Source organism: Enhydra lutris, unplaced genomic scaffold (genome assembly GCF_002288905.1).
Source record: "Enhydra lutris kenyoni isolate GAN:26980312 unplaced genomic scaffold, ASM228890v2 scaffoldscaffold101, whole genome shotgun sequence".
NCBI lineage: Eukaryota > Metazoa > Chordata > Mammalia > Carnivora > Mustelidae > Enhydra > Enhydra lutris.
Genome location: NW_019154185.1, coordinates 1,155,455 through 1,179,215, shown reverse-complemented (window position 1 = coordinate 1,179,215; position 23,761 = coordinate 1,155,455). Strand labels below are relative to the sequence as shown.

Sequence of the window (23,761 nt, the reverse complement as noted above, 5' to 3'; positions counted from 1 at the left end):
ACCTGGGTGGCTCAGTGGGTTATGAGTCTGACTCTTGATCTCAGCTTTGGTCTCTGCCTACGTGTGATCTCTGTCTGTCAAATAAATAAAATCTTTAAAAAAAAAAACACCAGGGCGCCTGGGTGGCTCAGTGGGTTAAGCCGCTGCCTTCGGCTCAGGTCATGATCTCAGAGTCCTGGGATCGAGGCCCGCATCGGGCTCTCTGCTCAGCGGGGAGCCTGCTTCCTCCTCTCTCTGCCTGCCTCTCTGCCTACTTGTGATCTCTCTGTCAAATAAATAAATAAATAAATCTTTAAAAAAAAAAAAAAAACACCAAAATCATTTAAAAAAAAAACTGCATCTTGAAGCCTATCACCTGGGGTTCTGGCCCAGATGAATGCATCAGTGAATGCGTCAGGGATGGGCAACCAGGCGGTAACGAAGGGTGGGAGAGATACGAACCTGTCTTGGACCCTTGCAGGGACTCTTAAAGGAGATACCATTTTGTTGTTCCCCATGAATCGGAAAAAATTTCCATGCACAATTATCACAGCCCATTGCTTAAAGTGCTTGCCAGACAGTTCACACTGCTAGTTTCCTTCCACCTTTCCATGGTCACGAGTATCTGCCTTTGAGCCACAGCACTGCTGGAAACTTCCCCCACCAGCCAAAGGGAAAGTGACAAAGAGATGAACCCAGGCACTCTAGCTATCTGCCAGCAACTCAGACAAACCATTCGCTGGGGCAGGGGAAGGCTAAAACACTGAATGTAAACAGAATTAGGCTTCAGGAAAGCCTTCCTTGATCCTTCCCTCGCCCCACACGAAGCTGCTACCACATTGCAAAGTCTCACGGCATCTTCTTAATTACGCTTTTGTAAAACCACATGTTTATGACATTTAATTTCATGTCCGTATCTCTCTCAAGCTTCTGTGCTCCAGGAGGGGAGGGACTGCCTCTTCCTTATGTACTACTATAGCCCCATCAGCTAGTACATGACCGTGCACATAGTAGATGTTCAGTAAACTACCTGTTGAGGTGATATGCAATCCGTATAATGACGGATTAATTCCTGCAGTGATGAAGGGGGATGATCAGAAGTTCCACTGGAGACCTTGGATTGCCAAACAAAGCGGTCCTAGGAAAGGATCGCACTGTGGAACCACTTCTTTGGGGAAATGGTAACAACTTACCTGTGCTGTGTAAGCACATTGACAGCTGACGGATGATTTGCACAGTAAGCCAGGTACATAGATTTAAAATGAGGCATGAGGTTCAATAGACAACCTCCGACTCTGTGTTGGTTTTCTGGAAACCTGCAGGTAAAACAGATGAAAACCCAGAATGTAAAATAAGAAACAGGGGATAAAGGAGGCTTCCAGTCAAACCTGGCAACACGCAAACCTTTTGAATTATTTTGCCAAAGTGAAGAGAGAAACTATATCATAATACTTTTGCCATGGAATGCAAGTTCCTGACCGCTACTTTATTATTATTATTATTTTTTTATTATTATTATTTTTTTGATGGGGTACTGGACCACTACTCCAAACTCGAGCCACCAAACGTGGTGCCCATACACGGGGGCCGGATACTTACTTGAAAGGACCAGATAGTGTTTTTTAAAGACATTTGTTCAAACTACAATATTCAAAATTTTAGCCAGGCACACACACACGCACACACACACAAAATATTCTTGGCTAATTTATATGAAGTTCAAGTACAGACAAAAGTAATCAAACCCTAACTGACACACCACAAAGGAGTATTATGTAGTCTCGGTGGCTTGGGGGTTGCCAGGCAGGATGGCTTCATGACTTTAATCTTTTTGAGTTACAAGCCACCTGTTTTCATTTGTAGACAAATCAGAGAAGTGCAAGAAAGAAAAATTACTCAGCATTCCACCATTCAGAGATAGCTATTAGGATAATTCTGGCATATTCTTTGGTCTTCCTTCTACATGTTTCTCGATAAAATGGAAAACAAAGATTACAAATCTAGCTTGTAATCAGTTCTTCTCACGTAGTGACTTATCTTTCCACATCAACAAGCTGGATCCCTAACAGCATTTAGGATGGTTCCTCAGGCCTTAACCATCTTCCTTCCTGGATGACCGCCTGTGTCCCAGAAAGCTCGAGAAACAGGCAGTCACCCAGATTTCCCTGGAGACAATGAGAGTTGCCAACTTCTCTGAGATACAGTGCTTGGAAAACTCATCTTGCTACAGAACTATACGGCCTGATGATCACTGCAGTCCTCAACCACCAAGCTGACCACCAACATGTACTGTGGTTCTCATCAAGATATACTTCCCTTCCCCAACTTTTTGTGTATTTCAAGTGTTAACAAGCTACCAGGTGTGATTGAAAGAGAAAAAGCAGCTTATGCTACTGAATGAATCACCTGACTAACTTTCCCAAGTAATTGGCAATGTACAAAAGGAGACATCGAATCAATGTCACAGGCATCATCCCCGGTCGATGGAGACCTGATTTGTCTCTCATATTGACCAGGAGCAGTAAACCGATAATGATTTTTAAATAAAGTCAGAAACGGTTTACTGCTTGTAGAGCCCTGATATACAACCAGGGGTTTGGCTCTCCCTGGTGCCTTTTCTCTGTACTGGGACAGTTCATCAACGCTGTAACAAGTGAGTAGATTAAAAGTATCCCTATCTAAGACAGCAGCCAGCAGGAAAAGAAAACACGCCAAAGAAACGGTGTTGCTAGCCATCCTAAGGGCAATGGGCAATACTTACTTGGAACATTCTTCCAAGGCTTGACAGAGTGTCTGCTGAAACAAGCATATTTCCTCGAAGTTCCCCAATAAAGATGTAAACTCCACAGTACTCAGACTGAAAAAAAAAATACACAGTGTCAGTGGATAGAACTTCAGGAGGATTCCCGTTACCCATCGCTAGTCTGGTGAGCTGATAACCTGCTAAAAAATTGACCAATGGCACGAGGGAAGCAATCCCTACATTTTAACTTTTGCTTTTTAATTTACACCGGCTCTGTGGTCTTAAACAACATTTAAAAGCGTCTTTCCTTGATTTCCTTTTTCTACAATAAGAATAATGATCTAGAGCAAACAAGTGTTTATTAAAGACATTTAGGTGTTTTACAAGCGATGAGTGGATGAGTTACAAGTGTGTAATATCTAAGTACCTCAATAGGCAAAATCCATCACAGCTGGGGATAAATGTAAACAATTTGGAGTATTCTCTTCTAGAGGAACCGGGAGAATAATTGAAAGGTATTATATAGGCTCATAGACGGCACGGGGGAAAACCACAAAATCCAGTTTCTCCCGATTTAAAATGCTCATAAATCAACAAAAGGAAATCTTCATCAGAAGAAGTAGAGGAGAAGAAAATAGTACTGGTTTGTTTGTTTGTTTGTGAAAGGGAATGGAGTAAATAAAGGCCGGCTGATAAAACCATGGTTTTATGGAGAGCCCCTGTACGATGAATTTTCTCCATTCTTCCTCTCCCAAATGGTAGGTGATAACACACCGCCAACACCACTCACCCAGCACTTAACACCCCTACAGGCGTTTCCCAAATAACTCAGTTGAACCTGACGACAAGGTCATGAGGTAGGTGCTGTTGTCTCCCATCTTACCCGGAAGGAGACCTGGGCACAGAGGGTTTAAGCAAATCACCCAACATCACAAAGCCTGGGAAGGGTGAAGCCAGGATTTAAACCACAACATTCTAGCTCCAGAGTCCATGCTCTCACACACCTTTCCTGAAGATTTAAAAGGCCAGCGACGGCCACGTCTTCTTTCTTCTTCATGTAATAATACAAGGGGAGTGTTTCCAAGAGAGTAATTTTTGCTGACAAAGCAAAGGAAGCCCCACGCGAACATTACCAGTAACCCCTCGAGCACCAGAAGTGCCCAGTTCCTCTGCCATCGTGCCCTTCTGAACCACGAGCTGGGAAACCCCCAGCATGGGGGACAAAAGCGAAACCTTCAGCCGGCTGGCTTCCCTGACTTCCCTCTCTCATGGCCCCAAGAAGCTGACTGGCAGGCCGATGTGAACCTGATCGCACAGGGGCTTTCTTGGCCTGCCCAGGATCAGACGGTGAACAGTCTGGTTTGCTCCAGTCACCCTGGGGTCCGCCAGACAGCCCGGCGGAAAGTGACCCTGACTGCGTTCTGAATTTATACGGCATCAGGGGAGTTCTGAGTCAGGCTCCTTGCCTCTTTCATTTGAAATCTTATCATCTCTCCTCTCAGGGCCACCACCTCGGTTTCCTGTTTCTGCCTGTCACCTCCACAAAGGCGCGTTTCAGTCGGTGGCAGGGGGTGTAGCAGGTGGCGGCTGGGTCGAGTCTGGCCACTGACTGGCTGTGTGGCGGGCATGGCCGGCGGTAAACCTCTCTGGACTTCACTTTTCTCATTTGTTCAATGGGGACTAGACCCAGTGATTCACTGAGGTTCCTTCCACTCAGCTCTACGAAGTATGATTCACAGGGTTCACTTTGCGTTTTACATAATAACAACAAAAGACACTTTGTTGTTGATCGCATTTTGACTCTTAGAAAACTCGGGAATACAAAATCCTTTCATACCGAAGCAAGATTCCCACAGCGCCATGGGAAATTGAGCAAGACCTTCTGCCTTAGCAAACACGATCTGGCAAAAAAGCAGGGGTGGGGGGGGATCGCAAAATATGTTAAACTTATTTAAGCCTGAAGTCCAAGAGTAAACTCTTCCTGAGGGAAAAGGGGAGGCTTTTGTCCTCTAGTATGTGTACCCGTGGCGCAATTTTCTATTCACCTTCTAGATTATAATCCCTAGTAAAGTGTAATCAATTAAAATAAAAACGCAAACAAATGCCATCAGCCAATAGTTTTTAAACAGGCCACGCCTACAAACACACACACACACACACACACACACACACACACACACGGTCCATATTTTTCTTTCATGAAAACAAAGTTTTCAACTCAAACCTCAGTCACTTCTAAGACCTGAATAAAGTTTGAGTATTTTATTTAAGACAAGACAAAACACGTGAACAGCTCTTATCATTCTCTTCGGCCTGGGGGAAACACGAGCTGGAGTTCTAAGTGCCCTTGCAAACATTCACAAAATGCCACACTCTTTCCACTCTCAGACCATAGGAAAGAGTTTCTGCCCCGGCACGCAAAGGTCAGGGGGAGCACATAACTTTCCAATTTACAGGCTTTTCTGCATCAAAACACCAGCAGGTCCCTTTTGTGCAAGGTACAACTGCACACATCGCTTTTAAAATGTACAAGATGACAATTGTGTCAGACATGCAGACGTGCTCGCTCATTCCTTCCACGGCCAGAGAAGACAGAAAGCCAAGCTCTTCAGCAGCAACCTCCTGTATAACTTCCGTTGCCTTGACCATGTTCTTGGCAACCTGTGATCTGTGGAAATTCTTCTAAAGGGCAAAATCAATTATTCAGTGACATGAGAGCAATGACTCTAGCTGCTGACGTTATCTGGCTTTATTTAGCAAGGGGCTGAAAATGTAAATCTTACTTGTTATTGGACTGCAGGGGTCTTAAGTAAGTGACAAGCAGAGACTGAAGTTCTTTAGCATAATCCTTTTCAGTGTCCAAAATGTTCTGTAACACCTGTAGAGAAACAAAGGTCAAGGTCAAGATCTTGTATTCATCAGGAGAGCCAGAGGGAACATAGAGCTTTAGATGTTTCAACCAAATTACTAGGCCAGCACCCCAGTAGGTAAGAAGCACAAAATCTGAATGCAAACTAATAACAAACTTCATTCCAGCCAACGAATAATTGCACTACTGGTGATCTTGCATAATTCCTATGAATATAGTTTCTCACAGTTACTCATAACCGGAAGGACCTGGCCATTTACACAGCACTGCTGGGAATGCTTTCATGGGCTTTAAATCATTTATCCTCAGGGAAAGGTCTCAGCTAACAAAGGATCATATTCCCATTTTACGGGTGAGACATTGAGACCAGCTACCTTAAGACATACAGATTCAATGTCAGGGTAATAACAGGTCCAATACCACAAAAGATTTTTCTTTAAGTTATGTTTCGATAAGAGCTTTAGGGGACAGAACCCGAGGCCACAGTGAATCATTACATAGAGTTAGAACCGGTCTTTTAGGAAAGGTAAAAAGTGCCAGTATGAACAATTCAAAGAGAAGAGGAAGCTGAAGTGGGAGGAATTTAATTTTTTTAAGATTTTATTTATTTATTTGACAGAGATCACAAGTAGGCAGAGAGGCAGGCGGGGCGGGGGGAGGAAGCAGGCTCCTCGCTGAGCAGAGAGCCCGGATGTGGGGCTCAATCCCAGGACTCTCGGAACATGACCTGAACCGAAGGCAGAGGCTTTAACCCACTGAGCCACCCAGGCGCCCCAGTGGGAGGAATTTAATAGTGGAATAATGCCTACTGGTATTCTGAAAAATAACCAAATTAAATTCCTCTAGGCAAAACCACCAATGTACAGAACATAATGTCTCTTGCCCCACCAGTCTGGGGGTCCTGCCCCATTCCCCAGCCTCTTCTGGAAGTAGCTACAACCTACATTTCAAGCTCCTAGAGCTCGCCAAGCTAACATTTCGGTGTATTTTCTCTCCTAGCTCCTCATTCATTCGGCAGAAATGTGCTGCAGGCCCACTCCATGCCCAATGGCATGCGGCCTGCGGGGAGTTTCCACTCTGTTTGCAGAGGGGGGCGTTAAATAGAGGACCACAGGACAGTGTGAAGCACTCTCGGCTGCGAGGAGCCCCTCAGGCAACCAGGGTTCCAGAAAGAGACTCACAGGACAATACATGATGGTCCGCTTTTGGAAAGGTGGAGTGGACAAAGCGAGCAGAGGCCTCGGTCACTGTGGGCTTTGGGGGGAACCACCAGACTTGGGGGGGGGTCGTCCAGGCTCTGCTACTGATGGACAGGTGGCCACAGTTTTAAGGCTTCACTTGCCTCACCTCAGATTGTGACATTTCACCTACCTCAGGGACCATTGTGAAGAGGGACTGAGACACTGGAGAGGTAGGTGTTGAGTGAGCGGGAAACAGGCCCACCAATGGAAAGGGTTAAAAAAAGTTTCTCCAGGGCGGCGCTGACACTTCGGACCAGACAACTCTTGGCTGTGAGGGCCGCCCTGTGCATTATGGGACATTGAGTAGTGTCCGTGGCCCACTACATGCCAGCTGCACCCCCCCCCCCCCCCGTAGGGCAACCAAACACGCGTCCAGACACTGCCGAACGCCACCTGAAGGATGGTATTGCCCCAGTTGAGAATCCCTGGTTTAGGGGCCACAGGCCACAGCGTGTCTTCAAAATCAAAGGCTTAAGTCATACCCCCTCCTCCCCAGCCACTCATGTCTCCTTTCAGTTCCTCTATTCCTCAGAAACTACTCTCAAAAGGTGAAAATATCAATAAATCCCGGAGCCTGCAGGCACTAATGCTCTCTGAAACTAATCCAGTGACAGAACAGAAATAATTCCCCCCACAGAAAGCTGAAGCATCACAAAGGAAATAGGCCACTGTCTTGAGATGAACAAAAAAGAAAACACATTAAAAACTCATGGGGGACGCCTGGGTGGCTCAGTTGTTAAGAGTCTGCCTTCAGCTCAGGTCATGATCCCAGGGTCCTGGGATCGAGTCCCGCACTGGGCTCCCTGCTCAACAGGGAAGCCTGCTTCTCCCTCTCCCACTTCCCCTGCTTCTGTGCACTCTCTCTTTCTCTCTGACAAGTAAATAAATAAAGTCTTTAAAAATTTTTTTAAATTAAAAAAATTTAAAAACTCCTGGGATGCAGTTAAAGCAGACAAACATATAGCTGTAAATGTCCATATCGAAAAAGAAAGAGGACTTCCGGTCTCTGGTCCAGCCTTTAAGCAGCGTGGCGGTCATTACTCCATCCTAACAGTAAGTCGATAGCTGAACTAACTGGAAAAAAACACCCGCCTGAATTCCCTTATATCTGTCAGGGAATTGAGGCCACGGGGGGTGGGGTGGGGCGGGGAATGCTATCCCCACGAGTGGAGAGACAGGCAGGCAGATACAGAAAATCAAACCTTGCTGGAGCAGAAACCCACGAGCAGAGGCCTCCACAGAGATCAGGAGCCGGGCAGGAAAACCTGAGCTGTAACTGAATTACTGGGGGCACAGTGTGGACGAGTCTGAGAGTTCAAACTCCCAGGGGGCCCAGTCACAGGGCAGCACACCCACCTTTTGTCGTACCTCTGGCAGCTCTCCCAGGCTGTCACAATGAAGAGAGGAGGAAAATTTCCCTCCTGCTTCAGAAGTAGGAAAGGAAAGGAAGCCATTTTGAAATACACCAGAGCATTCTGTCCATCCTAACAAGGTCTGCCCTCAAGAGAGAAATTATTTTACCAGAGCCTAACCTATCAGGTTTTTACCAGGGCCTAACCTAGCTAGGGGAAGGGAAATACCCTACCTCAGCTCCCTCTAGCCTTCCTGTCCCGCGTGAAGGAGGAAAACGACGTGAGAAGCAATGGTGAAGTTCACAATCGAGAGACATAAACTCACCAAAAGACGGAGACCTAATCGTTGGACTTCAGAATCCCTCCCCTGCCCCCACACCTCATCACCATATTACTAAAGGCCTCCTTACTGCAGCTCCTTTTACTCAGTACGTCATGTATGGCCTCCAACAAAAAGTTACAAGGCATACTAAAAGGCAAAAAACACAGTCTGAAGAGACAGAGAAAACACTGGAACCACAGTCAAGTATGGCACAAATGCTGGAATTATCAGACTAGGATTTTAATAGGACTATGAGTGATATGCTAAGAGCTCTGATGAAAGTAGACAACATACAAGAACGGATGGGTATTGTAAGCAGAAAGACAGAAATACTTAGAATGAAAATGAAATGGTAGCAATCCAAAACACTGTAACAGAAATGAACTTGTGGGTATATCGATAGAAGATTTTGAAACTGAAAAGCAAGCAGAAAGAAAAGACTTTACAGAATACCTACGAACTGTGGGATAACACGTTTAAAGAGAGTATCAGAAGGAGAAGAAGGTTGGGGCGCCTGGGTGGCTCAGTGGGTTAAAGCCTCTGCCTTTGGCTCAGGTCATGATCCCAGGGTCCCGGGATCAAGCCCCACATCGGGCTCTCTGCTCGGCAGGGAGCCTGCTTCCCCCTCTCTCTCTGCCTGCCTCTCTGCCTGCTTGTGATCTCTGTCAAATAAATAAATAAAATCGTCTTTAAAAAACCACAATGTATTCAATTATGTATATATATATATATATATATAGATAGATATCTATATATATACACACACACACATACATATATATATAAGATAAGTATGTGTATATATATATATATATATATATATATATATATATACATATATGCTTATAAAAAAGCTATATAGGGACGCCTGAGTGGCTCAGTTGGTTGGGAGACTGCTTTCGCTCAGGTCATGATCCTAGAGTCCCAGGATCAAGTCCAGCATCAGGCTCCCTGCTGGGCGGAGACTCTGCTTCTCCCTCTGACCTTCCCCACCTCGCGCTCTGTCTCCCTCATTCTCTCTCTCAAATAAATAAAATCTTAAAAAAGCATATAGATAGATAGATAGATATGCTTATAGATAGGCATATATATAATGCTTATGTATAAATGAAATGAATGACAGCAAGGATATGAGGGATGGGAGGGAGGAATTATAAGTACTCTGTTATTATAAGGTACTCATGCTACCTGTAAAGCAGTATAGTGCTCCCTTTGCACTAGTTCTAAATATACATTGCAAACTCTAGGTCAACCTCTCAAAGTAAAAAGAAAATTCTATAAAGATACAAAGCTACCAAAACTGACTCACAAAAGAAACAGAAAGTCTCAACAATATAACAAGACATTGAATAAGCATTCAAAACAATTCCCCTAAGTTAAAGCCCAGGATAAGAAGACCTTACTGGTTGATTCTACAAGTTGAAAGAATATATATCAGTCCTTCACAAACTTTTAAAATCCTGGAAAAGAACAGAGTAGAGGGTACACTTCCCAATTCCAAAACATATCACAAAGCTACAGTAACCAGACAGTTTAGTACTGGTACAGGATAGATGTATCAGTAGAGTAGAATTGACAGTCTAGAAATGAACCCACGGTCAACTGATTTTTGACAAGTGTACCAAGACATTTCAAAAGGGAAAGAACTAACTTTTCAACAAATGGTGTGAGGACGACTGGGTGTCTACATGCAAAAGAATTTGTACTCCAACTCTATAACATATACAAAAATTAATTCAACATGGACTCAAGAGTTAAAACAACCGAACCCTTAGAAGACAACCAAAGAAGAAATCTTCACGACGATGGATTTGACACCAAGCCACAAAAGAAAAAACAAGCACAAGCAACAAGAGAAAAAATAAGTAAGCTGGAATTTATAAAAATTTAAAACTTTGTGTGTCAAAGGAGATTATCAAGAAAGTGAAGACAAGCCACAGATTGGGAGAAATACTTACAAGTCATATATCTGGCAAGGGTCTAGTGTCCAGAATATATAAAGAACTCTAAAAACTCAACAGTAAAAGTAATTACTTGAAAGTTGGCTAAAAATTTGAACAGCCATAGAGTTTCACCATATGACCCAGCAGTTCAATTCCTAGAGAAATGAAAACATACGTCCACACAAAAACCTGCACATGAACCTTCACAGAGCATTATTAATAACCACCAAAAAGTGGATACAATCCAAAGGTCCACCAACTGATGAATGGATAGATATAACCTAGTACATCTATACAATAGAATCTTAGCCATAAAAAGGAAAGTACTGGTACATTCTATAACATGAATAAACGATGAAAATAACATGCTAACTGAAAGAAACCAGACACAGAGGAAAAATTATATATGATTCAGTTTACATGACATGTCCACAATTGGCAAAATCCATAAAAACAAAAAGTAGATTAGTGGCTATCAAGGCCTGGAGGAAGTGACTGCTAATGGGTACAGGATTTCTTCTTTTTTAAAAATTTTATTTAAATTCAATTTAGTTAACATACATTGTACTATTAGCTTTAGAGACAGACTTTAGTGATTCATCAGTTGCCTATAACACCCAGGGCTCATTCCATCAAGTGTCCTCCTTAACACCCGTCGCCCAGTTACCCCATCCCCCCACCCCCCTCCCTTCCCGCAACCCTATTTGTTTCCTAGAGTTAAGAGTCTCTTATGGTTTGTCTCTCTAATTTTGTCTTATTTTATTTTTCCTTCCCTTACCCTATGTTCACCTGTTTTGTTTCTTAAGTTCCACATATGAGTGAAATCATATGGTATTTGTCTTTCTCTCGCTGACTTATTTTGCTTAGCGTAATACACTCTAGTTCCATCAGAGTCATTGCAAATGGCAAGAGTTCATTCTTTTTGATGGCTGAGTAGTATTCCATTGGAGGTATGATATATATATTCTATATATGGGAATATATAGAATATTATACATAATATATATAATATTATGTATATATAATACATATGATATCACCTCTTCTTTGTCCATCCATCTGTTGATGGACATCTGAGCTCTTTCCATAGGTTGGCTATTGTGAACATTGCTGCTATGGGTACAGGGTTTCTTATTGAGGTGATCAGGTGATGAAAATATTTTAAATGCCTACTTGTGATCTCTGTCTGTCAAATAGATAAATAAAATCTTTTTTAAAAAGGGTGGGGGGGGGCGCCTGGGTGGCTCAGTGGGTTAAAGCCTCTGCCTTCGGCTCAGGTCATGGTCTCCGGGTCCTGGGATTGAGCCCCACATCAGGCTCTCTGCTCGGAAGGGAGCCTGCTTCCTCCTCTCTCTGCCTGCCTCTCTGCCTACTTGTGACCTCTGTCTGCCAAATAAATAAATAAAATCTTTAAAAAAATATTGTAAAACCAGACTGTGGTGTTTGTCACATAACTCTGTTAACTTACGAAAAATCAGTGAATTGTACAGTTTAAAATGGTGAGTTATGTGGTATGTGAATTATATGTCAGTAAAACTATTTTTTAAAAAGGCAAAGCACACATTTCTCATCCATTAATAGAAACTTCTCAGGTTTTTTTCTTAAAGATTTTATTTATTTATTTGACAGAGATCACAAGTAGGCAGAGAGACAGGGAGAGAGAGAGGAAGGGAAGCAGGCTCCCTGCTGAGCAGGGAGTCTGATGCGGGGCTCGATCCCAGGACCCAGAGACCATGACCTGAGCCGAAGGCAGAGGCTTTAACCCACTGAGCCACTCAGGCGCCCCTCCTCGGGTTTTTGTCTTGGACTCCAAGTCCTCATCCAGGAGAGCAGCCTTCCAACCTTGAATCTGTCCATCACAGGGCTCCCTGCCCAGCTGGGCCGCGACTCACTGCCATGCCTCAGCTCATCACCTACATTCATGCTCAGCACTGATATTCGTTCCATAGTCTAAGAAATTGGGAGAACCGCACCAGAATGCAGCAGTATTGCCTTTTATTAAGGAGGAGGTAAAACATATGCAGACTGCTTTATTAACAGCATTATTTGCCTATAGTATCTGTATTGAGGACGGGGAAAAGGATGGTGGCCTGCCTTCCTGCTCGTGTTCAGGAAGGAATGAAGTCATCTAATCATCTCCCTTTGTTCACATTTTTCTGAAAAGACCAAGTCTGGAAACCAGCCATCCCACAAACTCACCCTCCTTCTGAGCACTGTTGCCTCTAACTGTCACCCTACCCAAATTATAATGTCTGCTGGAAACAAGGAAAAGAAAGTAAAAAAAAAAATCAAACTAGATCCAGTCATTCACTGCCTCAAGGGAGTTTTTAAATTAGCAAAGTCAGACATTATTTACATCATACAATGTGATTTTTAAAACAAACAACACTGGTTTGTTTTTTTTTAAAGATTTTATTTATTTATTTGTCAGAGAGAGAGAGAGCGAGCACAGGCAGACAGAGTGGCAGGCAGAGGCAGAGGGAGAAGCAGGCTCCCCACAGAACAAGGAGCCTGATGTGGGACTCGATCCCAGGACGCTGGGATCATGACCTGAGCCGAAGGCAGCTGCTTAACCAACTGAGCCACCCAGGCGTCCCCATACAACACTGCTTTAATCCGACCTCCCTCTCACCACTGAAACAGCATTCTTATGTCCATTTCCTTTAAAATGCTATGATCCGGGGCTCCTTTAAAAGTAATCGCTAAGGGGCGCCTGGGTGGCTCAGTGGGTTAAGCCTCTGCCTTCAGCTCAGGTCATGATCTCGGGGTCCTGGGATCGAGCCCCACATCGGGCTCTCTGCTCAGTGGGGAGCCTGCTTCCTCCTCTCTCTCTGCCTGCCTTTCTGCCTACTTGTGATCTCTGTCTGTCAAATAAATAAAATAAAAATCTTTAAAAAAAAAAAGTGATCACTAAGATTTTGCAAAGGAAAGAAAAAGAACTCGGTAAGATTTTGCAAGAAGGGTATGGACTGTCCTGCTGCAGCGGGTTGATTTGCTAGGTGAGGCAGCACACTTTGCAGGAGTCCCGTTCTTGTTGGACCCACTAGCCCGGGACCCATGTAGGCAAAGGTGAGTTAAGCACGCAGACACCTCCTGCTGCCTGTGAGTGAGTTCAGAGAGCTAAACCGGTTAACTCACACTGCAGTGAGTTTTGAAGATGGCTGAATGCTGACCTTACAGAACTAAACTGACTTGGGGCACTTGGGTGGCTCAGTGGGTTAAGCCTCTGCCTTCAGCTCAGGTCATGATCCCAGGGTCCTGGGATCGAGCCCCACATCGGGCTCTCTGCTCAGCAGGGAGCCTGCTTCCTCCTCTCTCTGCCTGCCTCTCTGCCTACTTGTGATCTCTGTCTGTCAAATAAATAAATAAAATCTTTAGAACTAAACTGACAAAGGTGGTCAATGAATCCTTCATTAAGCAACACACACAAAAAAAATTTGAATTTGAACGGTAACATACTAAACAGCACTGCCCTTGCTATGATTTGATTAGTAGAAATGCTCATCTGGGTGGATGCTTGGGATTCTTTCCCAAATTCATTTAGGCCTTTATTGCTCTCCTCAATCTCAAAAGACCAACTGATGAACTTCTCACACTGGTTCTTTATTTTGTAGGCCACAGGGCATCTCCTGTAGAAGTATAAAAAGGGAAGCAGACAGAGGAGGCTGTGTGTTCCCAAACAGAAGGCCTCAGTGGTGAGTCAGAAGGCAAGGGGTTTGGCAAGCCGACCAGCTTCCGAGCAGTACGGTTTGATCGAGATGAAATCCATTCAAACTTACTAAAATAGGCTGCACCCAGACACTGCCTTTGCCTCCCTGACTCTGTCTTCCCAAGGACAACTGAGTATCCTTTTGCTCCATGAACCTCTGACCAAATTCAGAGTAAGACAGATGGTGAGAAGCCATACACAGAGGTGGAGGCCTTTTGTACCTCTATCCCGGGCTATTGATTTTCCAGTAAAATATATTTCCCACGCTTCCTGGAAAGGCTTGAGAGTGAGTTCATTTTTATAACTCCTTCTTCCAAAAGGAAAGAGTCATCAAGTATGAAGGAATTCTTTTAAGAGGCGAAAATCCACAAACAAAGGCTGAAAACAGAGAAGTGTCCCACGATCAAGGGGGACTCTAGTGGCTTCAGGAAACCTTAAATGAAGCCAAGGCATCATATTACAGGAATTCCCAGATAACTACGATGCCTGTGAAAATGAGGTCATGTTGACAAAGCCCTGTGGGACGGAAGAAGGCGCCATCTTACATGCCAGTAGCGCCTCCTCGCTCACACTGGAGTGCTGTGGCTGGTTTCACACCTCCAGGTCCTGGGCTTCCCGGAACCAAGCAGCACTAGCTCCCTCTCAGCAGACTCAGCAAATCCTGTCACCACCTCTACCTCCGGCCTTCAGATGGACGATGAACAGCTGACCCTCGAGCCACACAGGTCGGAAGCTCGCAGGTCCACTTAGATGCGAATTCTTTTCAATAAATACAGTACAGTACTGTAAAGGTATTTTTTCTTCCTCATTATGATTTTCTTAATAACATTTCCTTTTCTCTAAGGGCGCCTGGGTGGCTCAGGTGTTAAGCGTCTACCATTGGCTCAGGTCATGATCCCAGGGTCCTGGGATCGAGCCCCGCATCGGGCTCCCTGCTCAGTGGGAAGCCTGGTTCTCCCTCTCCCATTCCCCCTGCTTGTGTTCCCTCTCTCGCTGTCTTTCTCTGTGAAACAAATAAATAAAATCTTAAAAAAAAAAACTTCCTTTTCTCTAGCTTACTGTACTGTGAGAGCATCGCATATCGCACACGTGACATACAAAATAGGTGGTTATCAGCTGTTCGTGTTCTCGGCGAGGCTTCTGGTGACCAGCAGGCTATCAATTAAGTTCTTGGGGAGTTGAAAGCTATACATGGGTTTTCAATGGTGCGCCAGCGAAAGGGGGTCAGCGCCCCTAAGCCCTGAGTTGTTCAAGGCTCAACTGTGTACGGATGAGTAAGGCAGGAAAGGGGGTATGTGAAAAAGTACACGGGATATGGGGGACACTCCACACCACCAGTGAACCCTAATGTGAACTATGGACATTAAAGGATAACGATTCTTCAGTTGTCGCCAATCCCTCCTCTGGTGGGAGATGCCAATAGTAGGCGAGACTGTGCATGAGTGTGGCTGGGGCAGGGGCTGGGGAGGACGGTACATGAGAAATCCCTGTACCTTCCACTCAATTTTGCTGTGAACCCCAAACTTCTCTATAAAATAAAGCCTTAAAAAAGTGGGGGCAGGTGGGTAAGCACTAGAGAAAGGGAGAGAAAATTCAGGGTGGGGACAAGTGGACAGACAGATGAGTAAGAGAGAGAATGGAGTAAGCAACAGGTGCGTGGGGAGAGCAGAAACTGCAGGATGTTTCGTGGGATTTTTCTGCGCTCTAACATGCCACCCACTTCCCATCTTTCCTACCGGATGCAGGTTCTTTAAGTTACAATGCAGTGGAAGAAAGTCAGGGAAAAAAGAAAGTCTCGCCCGGGGGGCTGCCCAGACAGTGCCCCCACCACCCTGCCCGAACCCCCTTCCAGCTCCTTTCTGCTTATCTAAGTCTTGGCATGCTGGAAGCCCATCTTCCACTGAACTCTTTTCCTTTACTCGTTCTCCAATCGGCAGCTTAGTGAGCTTCAGACTCACCTGGGGTGGTGGGGGGAGGTGAGGAAGGGGCTGAAGGTGTTGTTTAAAATGCGGTTTCCTGTGATCTGGGGCCAGAGATTCTGAGGTATAGCAAGTCAGGTGTGGGGCCCAGACAGCTGCACAAGCTTCCCGGGGGGCTTCGGAGGCCGGGATCCCTCAGCCACATTTTGAGAAAGCCATCTTAGGACAGTTCGTAACTTTCCATCGTTCTCTGCCACGTGGCTTACACTATCACGTCTGTCCTGCCTTCCCAGCGGGGCCGTGGCTGCCAAGACCTAGGGGTTGTGTATAAAATTAAGCCTGATAATGAAGCCACTTAGACTCCTTTTTCTGGTCTCTATTTTTTCAGTTTTACTGAGGTACAACTGACGAATAAAAAGTATATATATTGGAGGTTGATAACAGGTGCACATGGCAAAGTGATCACCAAAACCGAGCTAATGAGCATCCCTCCCAGGGCGCCTGGGTGGCTCAGTGGGTTGAAGCCTCTGCCTTCGGCTCGGGTCATGATCCCAGGATCCTGGGATTGAGCCCTGCATAGGGCTCTCTGCTCAGCAGGGAGCCTGCTTCCTCCTCTCTCTCTGCCTGCTTCTCTGCCTACTTGTGATCTCTGTCAAATAAATAAATAAAATCTTTAAAAAAAAATGAGCATCCCTCCCCACACACTGTTGCCATTTTCCTTTCTCGTTGCTTTATTTTTAAATACTTCCTGGCACATAACTTTAAGTTATGATGGGCAACGAAAGGTAAGGAGCACGATAAGATTATCAGAAACACAATGAATAGAAAAATGATACTGTTTTGCAATGGTGAAAAAAGTTCAACAAATGGCAGTGTATCTTGAGCACGTGGAAGGAACCAAGGTCAGGGGCAGCACGAGCTCAATACCCATTCAGAGCAGCAGGCCAGGAGTGGCCCAGCCACAGTCGGACACACTGATGTGCCACCAGACTGCATCAAGGACTGAATGGGGCAGAAATCAACAGACGATCCCGTGGCAACTTGAAAAGGGGGAGATAATATCCACAGACTTGCCAATTCAAGAAGTCTTTATCCTGCCCAAGTTCATAGGATGTATGGTTAATTTAATTTTATTTTTTTGAGATTTTTTTAATTTATTCGAGAGAGAGAGATAGAGAGAGAGAGCGCGTGCACGAGCAGGAGGGGGAGAGGCAGAGGGAGAAGAAGACTCCTCGTTGAGCCAGGCATCTGACATGGGGCTCGATCCCAGGACCCAGAGATCACAACCTGAGCCAAAGGCAGATGCTTAACCACAGGAGCTACCCAGGTGCCCCATAATGGTTAATTTTACATGTCACTTCACTGGATCACAAGGTACCCAACTTAAACATTATTTCTGGGTATGTCTGTGAGTGCGTTTCCAGAAAAGATGAGCCTTCGAACTGGGAGAGGGAGTAAAACAGACGGCCCACCTCAGTGCGGCTGGGCATCATCCAATCTGCTGAGAGCGTGAACAGAACCAAAAGGTAGAGGAGGGGAGAATCGTTCTCTCTGCCTGACTTCTTGAGCTGAAACATCAGTCTTCTCCTACCCTTGGACTAGAACTTACACCATTATTGGCTCTCCTGGTTCTCAGGCCTTTGGACAATTTAACTTCTAGGAATCCACTCTATACATCTTGATATAGTTTGCCAAAGTCCTATGTATACGATGCTCGCTTCAGAATTGTTTCTATAGCAGTAAGGACCTAGAAGTGATGCACGTGAACTCCAACAGGAGGTGGGAGATACAGACTGCAGGACATCCAGAATTTGTACATAAGATTTACAGAAGGCCCATTCAAATCAGAGAGGTAAGGGGCACCTGGGTGGCTCAGTCGGTTAAGCTGAATTAGTGTTCCCATATTCTTTGGGTAAATACCTACTAGCGTGGCTGTTGGGTCATAAGGTAGTTCTATTTTTAACTTTTTGAGACACACACACACACACACGTGCACGCACACGCACAAGAGGAATATTAATCAGCCACAAAAAAGAATGAATCTTGTCATTCACAATATGGATGGCGCTAGAGAGTATTATGTTAGGTGACATAGAGAAAGGCAGATACCATATGATTTCACTAAATTGTACATCTGAAACTAATAATACACTGTACGTTCACTAACTGGAATTTAAATAAAAAACTTGAAATATTAAATTGGTAGAATCAGCAGAGGCAGAGACAGCTCCAAAGCAGGGAGAAGCAGCTACGGTAATATTTTCATCCACCATATTGGACAGCATCCTTTCTTTAAAAATTAAATCATTGGGGCAGCGGGAGCTGGGGGGGGAGCTCGCAGGGCGCCTGGGTGGCTCAGGTGGTTAAGCTTCTGATTCTTGATTTCAGCTCAGGTCATGATTGCAGGGTCGTGGGATGGAGCCCGCCACTGGGCTCTGTGCTCAATGGGGACTCTGCTTGTGATTCTCTCCCTGTCCCACACCCTCTGCCCCTCCCCTCTGGCTCACACTCTCTCTCTCTTTTTCTCTCTCTCAAATAAATAAATAAAATCTTTAAAAAAATAAATCACTGGAGGTCACCTGGAAACTAAAAGAAATGGTCACAGAGGAAGGGAGAAGGGAGCCCGGCTCTGTTGGGTAATATAGTTTAACCTCAGAAATGTAAGAAGAAAAACAGTGATAAAACTGTCACCTACAATTATTGTCCATGTCACCTATGAAGCAAGCTCCTTCCTGGGTTTTCACACCAACTACTGCTCATGTCATCATTGTGGAGCAAACTCACTAAAGAGCGCTATTCTGTCTTTTGAAAACATATAGAGATGTTTAAAAACTATCCATGAGCAAAAGAGAAGGAGGATGCCGTCCCAACGCACATCCAACATTGGGTGAAAAGTGACACCATTTCAGCCGAGCTGGCAGACGATGACAAAGCTACCAGACAGGAAAACTTAGAGGTTAGGATGGCTCGACCTTTTCATTAGTGATTAGGCCAAGTCTGGAAAGGAGACATGAAGGAAAGCAGAGAGATTAAGGAGAATAACATGATTTTTTTTTTTCAAATGGGAACTTATTTTGAATCCTGCCCAGGCCCTATTTATAGCTAATAGATTTTGACATATCTGTGTTCAAGCCAGAGCCATGCCATTCCTCCCTCTGTGCCAAAGGGCAGTCTTCCCTTCAGGCTGTCCTCGAATACAAGGTTGATAACATTTCCGAGGACATCATAACACATTGATTGATTCTAAAATAAAAGCACAGTATGTAATCACTTAAAATTTACTGCTTAGAGGAACTTGGGAATTCACCTTCTAAGTATCTGGTAAGGCTACATCTACCTTCCAAATTTCCCTGTAACGCCCCCATGTGAACCGATTTCTCTTTTGGCACTGTTTAATGGACCTTGCTATCCATCTTTGCACTACCTTTGAATCTTACAGTACAGTGAAGGCAAAACTTCTAGCCATCTGTCTGAGGCCTATAAGCAGACATCAGACCCTTGCAATAGCTTACCCAGTCTCCCATGTCACCTCAACACATCAGTGGCTCAGCCAGTGAAAAGATTCCATAGAGACAGGCAAGAAACTCTTTGGTTATGATCTGAACACTCACCACAGTATAATAGTTCTTGGTAAGTGGAGTAGTTTCAAATCCTTTGACAGCCTTGGGGGACAGAGGTCTCTCTGCAAAAAAGACATTTAAATTATGTTAATAACATAGAAGGCTAAGAGGAACACTTTTACAATGTCGGTCAACTAACCTACTATAAATATTGTCGAATGGAAGGATAAGTGGAAATGTATGTTCCTCGACAAGTAAAACTCTAACTTGACTAAACTCTAGATGGTCCAAGTTAGACCTTGTCCAGGCCCCCTCAATCCCTGAGTTGACTCCAGGAAACAACTGAGGGTTGCTGGAGGGGAGGTGGGTAATGGGTGATGGACATTGGGGAGGGCACGTGGTGTGATGAGCACTGGGTGGTATATGCAACTGATGAATCATCGATTATATCAAATACTAATGATAGCTAATGGAATTTATATCAAAAAAAAAAAAAAAAACAAACCTAGCTAATGAGTGGCAGGGCCAGGGCAAGAATTTCTCTCCACTTGGCCATGTTTATTTACTGGAGTCTGTCTCTCCACTCAACTTACTCAAAACAGATAAGCAAAGCCAACGCTAACCAAATATACATATTTACAACTTGTAAGTTATTTTTTTTAAAGATTTTTATTTATTTGAGAGAGAGAGATCACAAGTAGGCAGAGAGGCAGGCGGGTGGGGGGGGAATCAGGCTCCCTGCTGAGCAGAGAGCCCCATGTGGGGCTCGATCCCAGGACCCCGAGACTATAACCCGAACCGAAGGCAGAGGCTTAACCCACTGAGCCACCCAGGAGCCCCTACAACTTGTAAGTTATTATACGAGTATAATATAATACAGAGAATAGCAACAATCCTTTGTTGGGGCTCTCTACTGTGCCAAAAATATAATAATCAGAATCTCTAACACACTGAAAACTAGCAGGAAATTCTTGATTCTTTGATGTATCATTTTAATATCATGACACTCAGCGATAAAATGCTTTCTTTTACGAAGTTACTCTTACCTTCCAAACTCATGACTAAGAGACATCTTAATACATTCTTCCTTTAAAAAAACACTTAAGATAAATACAAGACCTATCCTATTCTATCCTCATTTTCTCCTTTGCTCACTTTGTTGTATGTTCCATTTCTATCTTCCTGTATTATATGACGCTTTAAACTCGTTCTGAAGCATGGCAGAGTATATATAAATAACCAAACGATAAGATATCATCATGCTTGATTTTCCTTTTTGAAAAATGCTTTCTAGTTTTAAATCTATTACAGTCCCACCCTAAAAAATGCAAATTTTAGAAAAGAAAATAAAAACCAATGATTAGCCCATCACTCAGAGCTAACCATCATTAGAGTGATATTATAAAATATGCCTCCTACTCTTTTTATATATGTATGTGAACACACACACATACACACACACACACACACCCAGGGATCTTTTTTATTTTACTTACAGTTTTGTAATTCTCCTAACAACCTTTTTTTTTTTAATTTTTTTATGTGATCTCTGTTCCCAAGGTGGGTCTTGAAGTCAAGATCCCAAGATTAAGAGTTGCACATTCTACCAAATGAGCCAGCCAAGTGCTCCTCTGTAATTCGCCTAGCACAATGTTATTTCATGAATATATTCTCATCTATCCTTGGCTTTTAATTATTATTATATTAAAAATATCCTTTATGTGATATAATGAACACTGGGTATTATATAAGATGACCTCTACCTCTGAAACCAATGATACGTTCTATGTTAATTAACTGAATACTCATTTTTAAAAATATCCTTGGGCGCCTGGGTGGCTCAGTCGTTAAGTGTCTGCCTTTAGCTCAGGTCATGGTCCCAGGGTCCTGGGATCAAGGCCCACTCAGGCTCCCTGCTCAGCAGGAAGCCTGCTTCTCCCTCTCCCACTCTCCCTGCTTGTGTTCCCTCTCTCTCTGCGTCTCTCTGTGCCAAATAAATAAATAAAATCTTCTAAAAAATCCTTTATATTTATTTGGTACTTAGTAGCTTTTAAGACATTTTATTTGATTCTCACAATAGCCCTGTCAGGCAGAGAGGATCTCATTTTGCAGAAGAGGTCACTGAGGTCAGGGAGATGAAGTCAGTTGCCCAAGGGCACATATCTTGGAATGGCAGAGCCAAGACTGAAGCCCAGGTATGTGCTTGAAGAACAGCCTGCACTCCTGACCCATATGATGTCCAGACAGAAAGCTATTGAAGGCTTCTGTTGATGGCACTGGCAGTGATTCCTATGGGACTTCAGAGCGACCATGAGTTTGAGCTGGGATGGTCAGGGAAGACTTTGCTAGGCAGGGAGCACTTTTTTTTAAAGATTTTATTTATTTATCTGAGAGAGACAGAGCAAGTGAGAGAAAGAACACATGTGGGGGGAGGGAGAGAGGGAAAGTAAGAAGCAGACTCCCCGCTAAGTAGGGAGCCTGATGCAGGGCTTGATTCCAGAACACTGGGATCATGACCTGAGCCAAAGACAGATGCTTAACTGACTGAGCCACCCAGGCACCTTATGGGGGCACTTGATCTAGTCCTGGAGGGTGGTGAGAATTCAAACCAGGAGAGAAAATAGTAGAAGAGTTTTCCAGGCAGGGAAGATTCCAGAAGCACAGCTATAGAAACAGCAATGCTCAAGGAAGGACTGTTCCTGTGACAGTGAATCGTCCAGCTGGGCCATGCTGGGTAGAGTGAAAATAAGACCAAAAGGCAGCAATCTGGGCCAATTTTGTCACTTCCAAGTGATGACAAGTGGGGCATAGCCAGTTTCTGGGAGCTTTACGCTATTTCAAGATCTCAGATCTACCTGGTGGCTTCACGGGGCCTAACTGGGCAAAGCAGAGCAACACGGAGGCACCATGCCTATATCTGAGACTGTCAGGGGCTGAGCCAGGACTTGAACCAGACACTGCACTTCCAGTCCACCATGGTGCTGTACTCTTAGACATACTCAAAGTGACCGCTACTGGGTTCTTTTGGGTTTTTTATCAAGCAAGTTTTCTCTAGTGTAGCGATAATGGTTCTACTTAGAACACACAGAAACTTTGTGCGATGATGTAAGCCAGTCTTGATAAAAATGAGACCTTTTGGAGATACCAGCAAGATGTGGTCACCTTCCAAAAGCCAGGCTGAAAAGGAAGGTAAACAGTAATGGAGAGCCTGCCAAGAAACAGAAGAGGGAAGGAAGGGCCACGGGAATGGGTGATGGCAGTTGAAACAAAATGTTAACTATCTCAAGTAGAATGGAGAGACATGAATCGAAAGGAAGGAAGTGGCCGGTCTGGAGATTCCTGGGTGGCCGAACATGATGAGAAGACAGAGCTGGTGCTTTGGTAAGATCAGTAAAATTGTCTAACCTCTAGCAAGACTGACAGAGGGGGAAAAAAAAGAGAGAGAAGACACGAATTACCAATATCAGGAGTCAAACGGGATATCACTACAGCCCCTGGAGATATCAAAAAGATGATAAAGCCATACTCCGAACAACTCTACACATAGACATTCGATAATTAGATGTGAAATGGACCAACTCTTCAGAAAACAAGAACTATCACGACTTACCCAATAGGAAGTGGACAATTTGAGGAGCCTTATAACTATTAGGGAAATTGAATTTCTAAATTTAAAACTCACGAAAAAGAACTCTTCAGGCCTATATGGTTTCACCGGAGAATGCTACCAAATGTTTCAGGAAGAGGCAATACCAATTCTTCATGATGTCTTAGAGAAAATGAGAGGAGGGATAACCTTCCAACTCATTTTATAAAGTCACTCTCACACTGATCCTGAAGCCAGACAGAGAGTCTAAAAAAAGAAAACTGCAGACCAATGGCCCTCATGAATATAGATGTAGAAACCCTTAACAAAATGTTAGCAAATAAAATTCAGCAATATTTTTAAAGCACTGTAGACCACGGAACTCATCCCACGGATGCAAGGTTGGCTATATATTCAAAAATCAATCAACGTGACCCACAATATCAATACTCTAAAAAGAAACATCCCATGGTAATAATATCAATCAATGTGGAAAAAGCACTTGACAAAACTCAACACTCATTCAAGGGGAACAAAA

At 44.1% G+C, this 23,761-nt stretch overlaps 1 protein-coding gene across 2 annotated transcripts in view; it reads right to left on the bottom strand.

Moving 5' to 3' along the window:
- LOC111139338 (Rac/Cdc42 guanine nucleotide exchange factor 6) overlaps nt 1–23,761 on the bottom strand; it is a 100,673-nt gene that overhangs the window by 33,958 nt on the left and 42,954 nt on the right. For both annotated transcript variants that reach the window (XM_022491605.1, XM_022491606.1), the window contains 4 exons: nt 19,689–19,759; nt 5,506–5,600; nt 2,741–2,836; nt 1,173–1,295 (listed from right to left, as the gene is read on the bottom strand). In XM_022491605.1, coding sequence (XP_022347313.1) covers nt 1,173–1,295; nt 2,741–2,836; nt 5,506–5,600; nt 19,689–19,759 — 385 coding nt within the window. The remainder of the gene's footprint in view (nt 1–1,172; nt 1,296–2,740; nt 2,837–5,505; nt 5,601–19,688; nt 19,760–23,761) is intronic.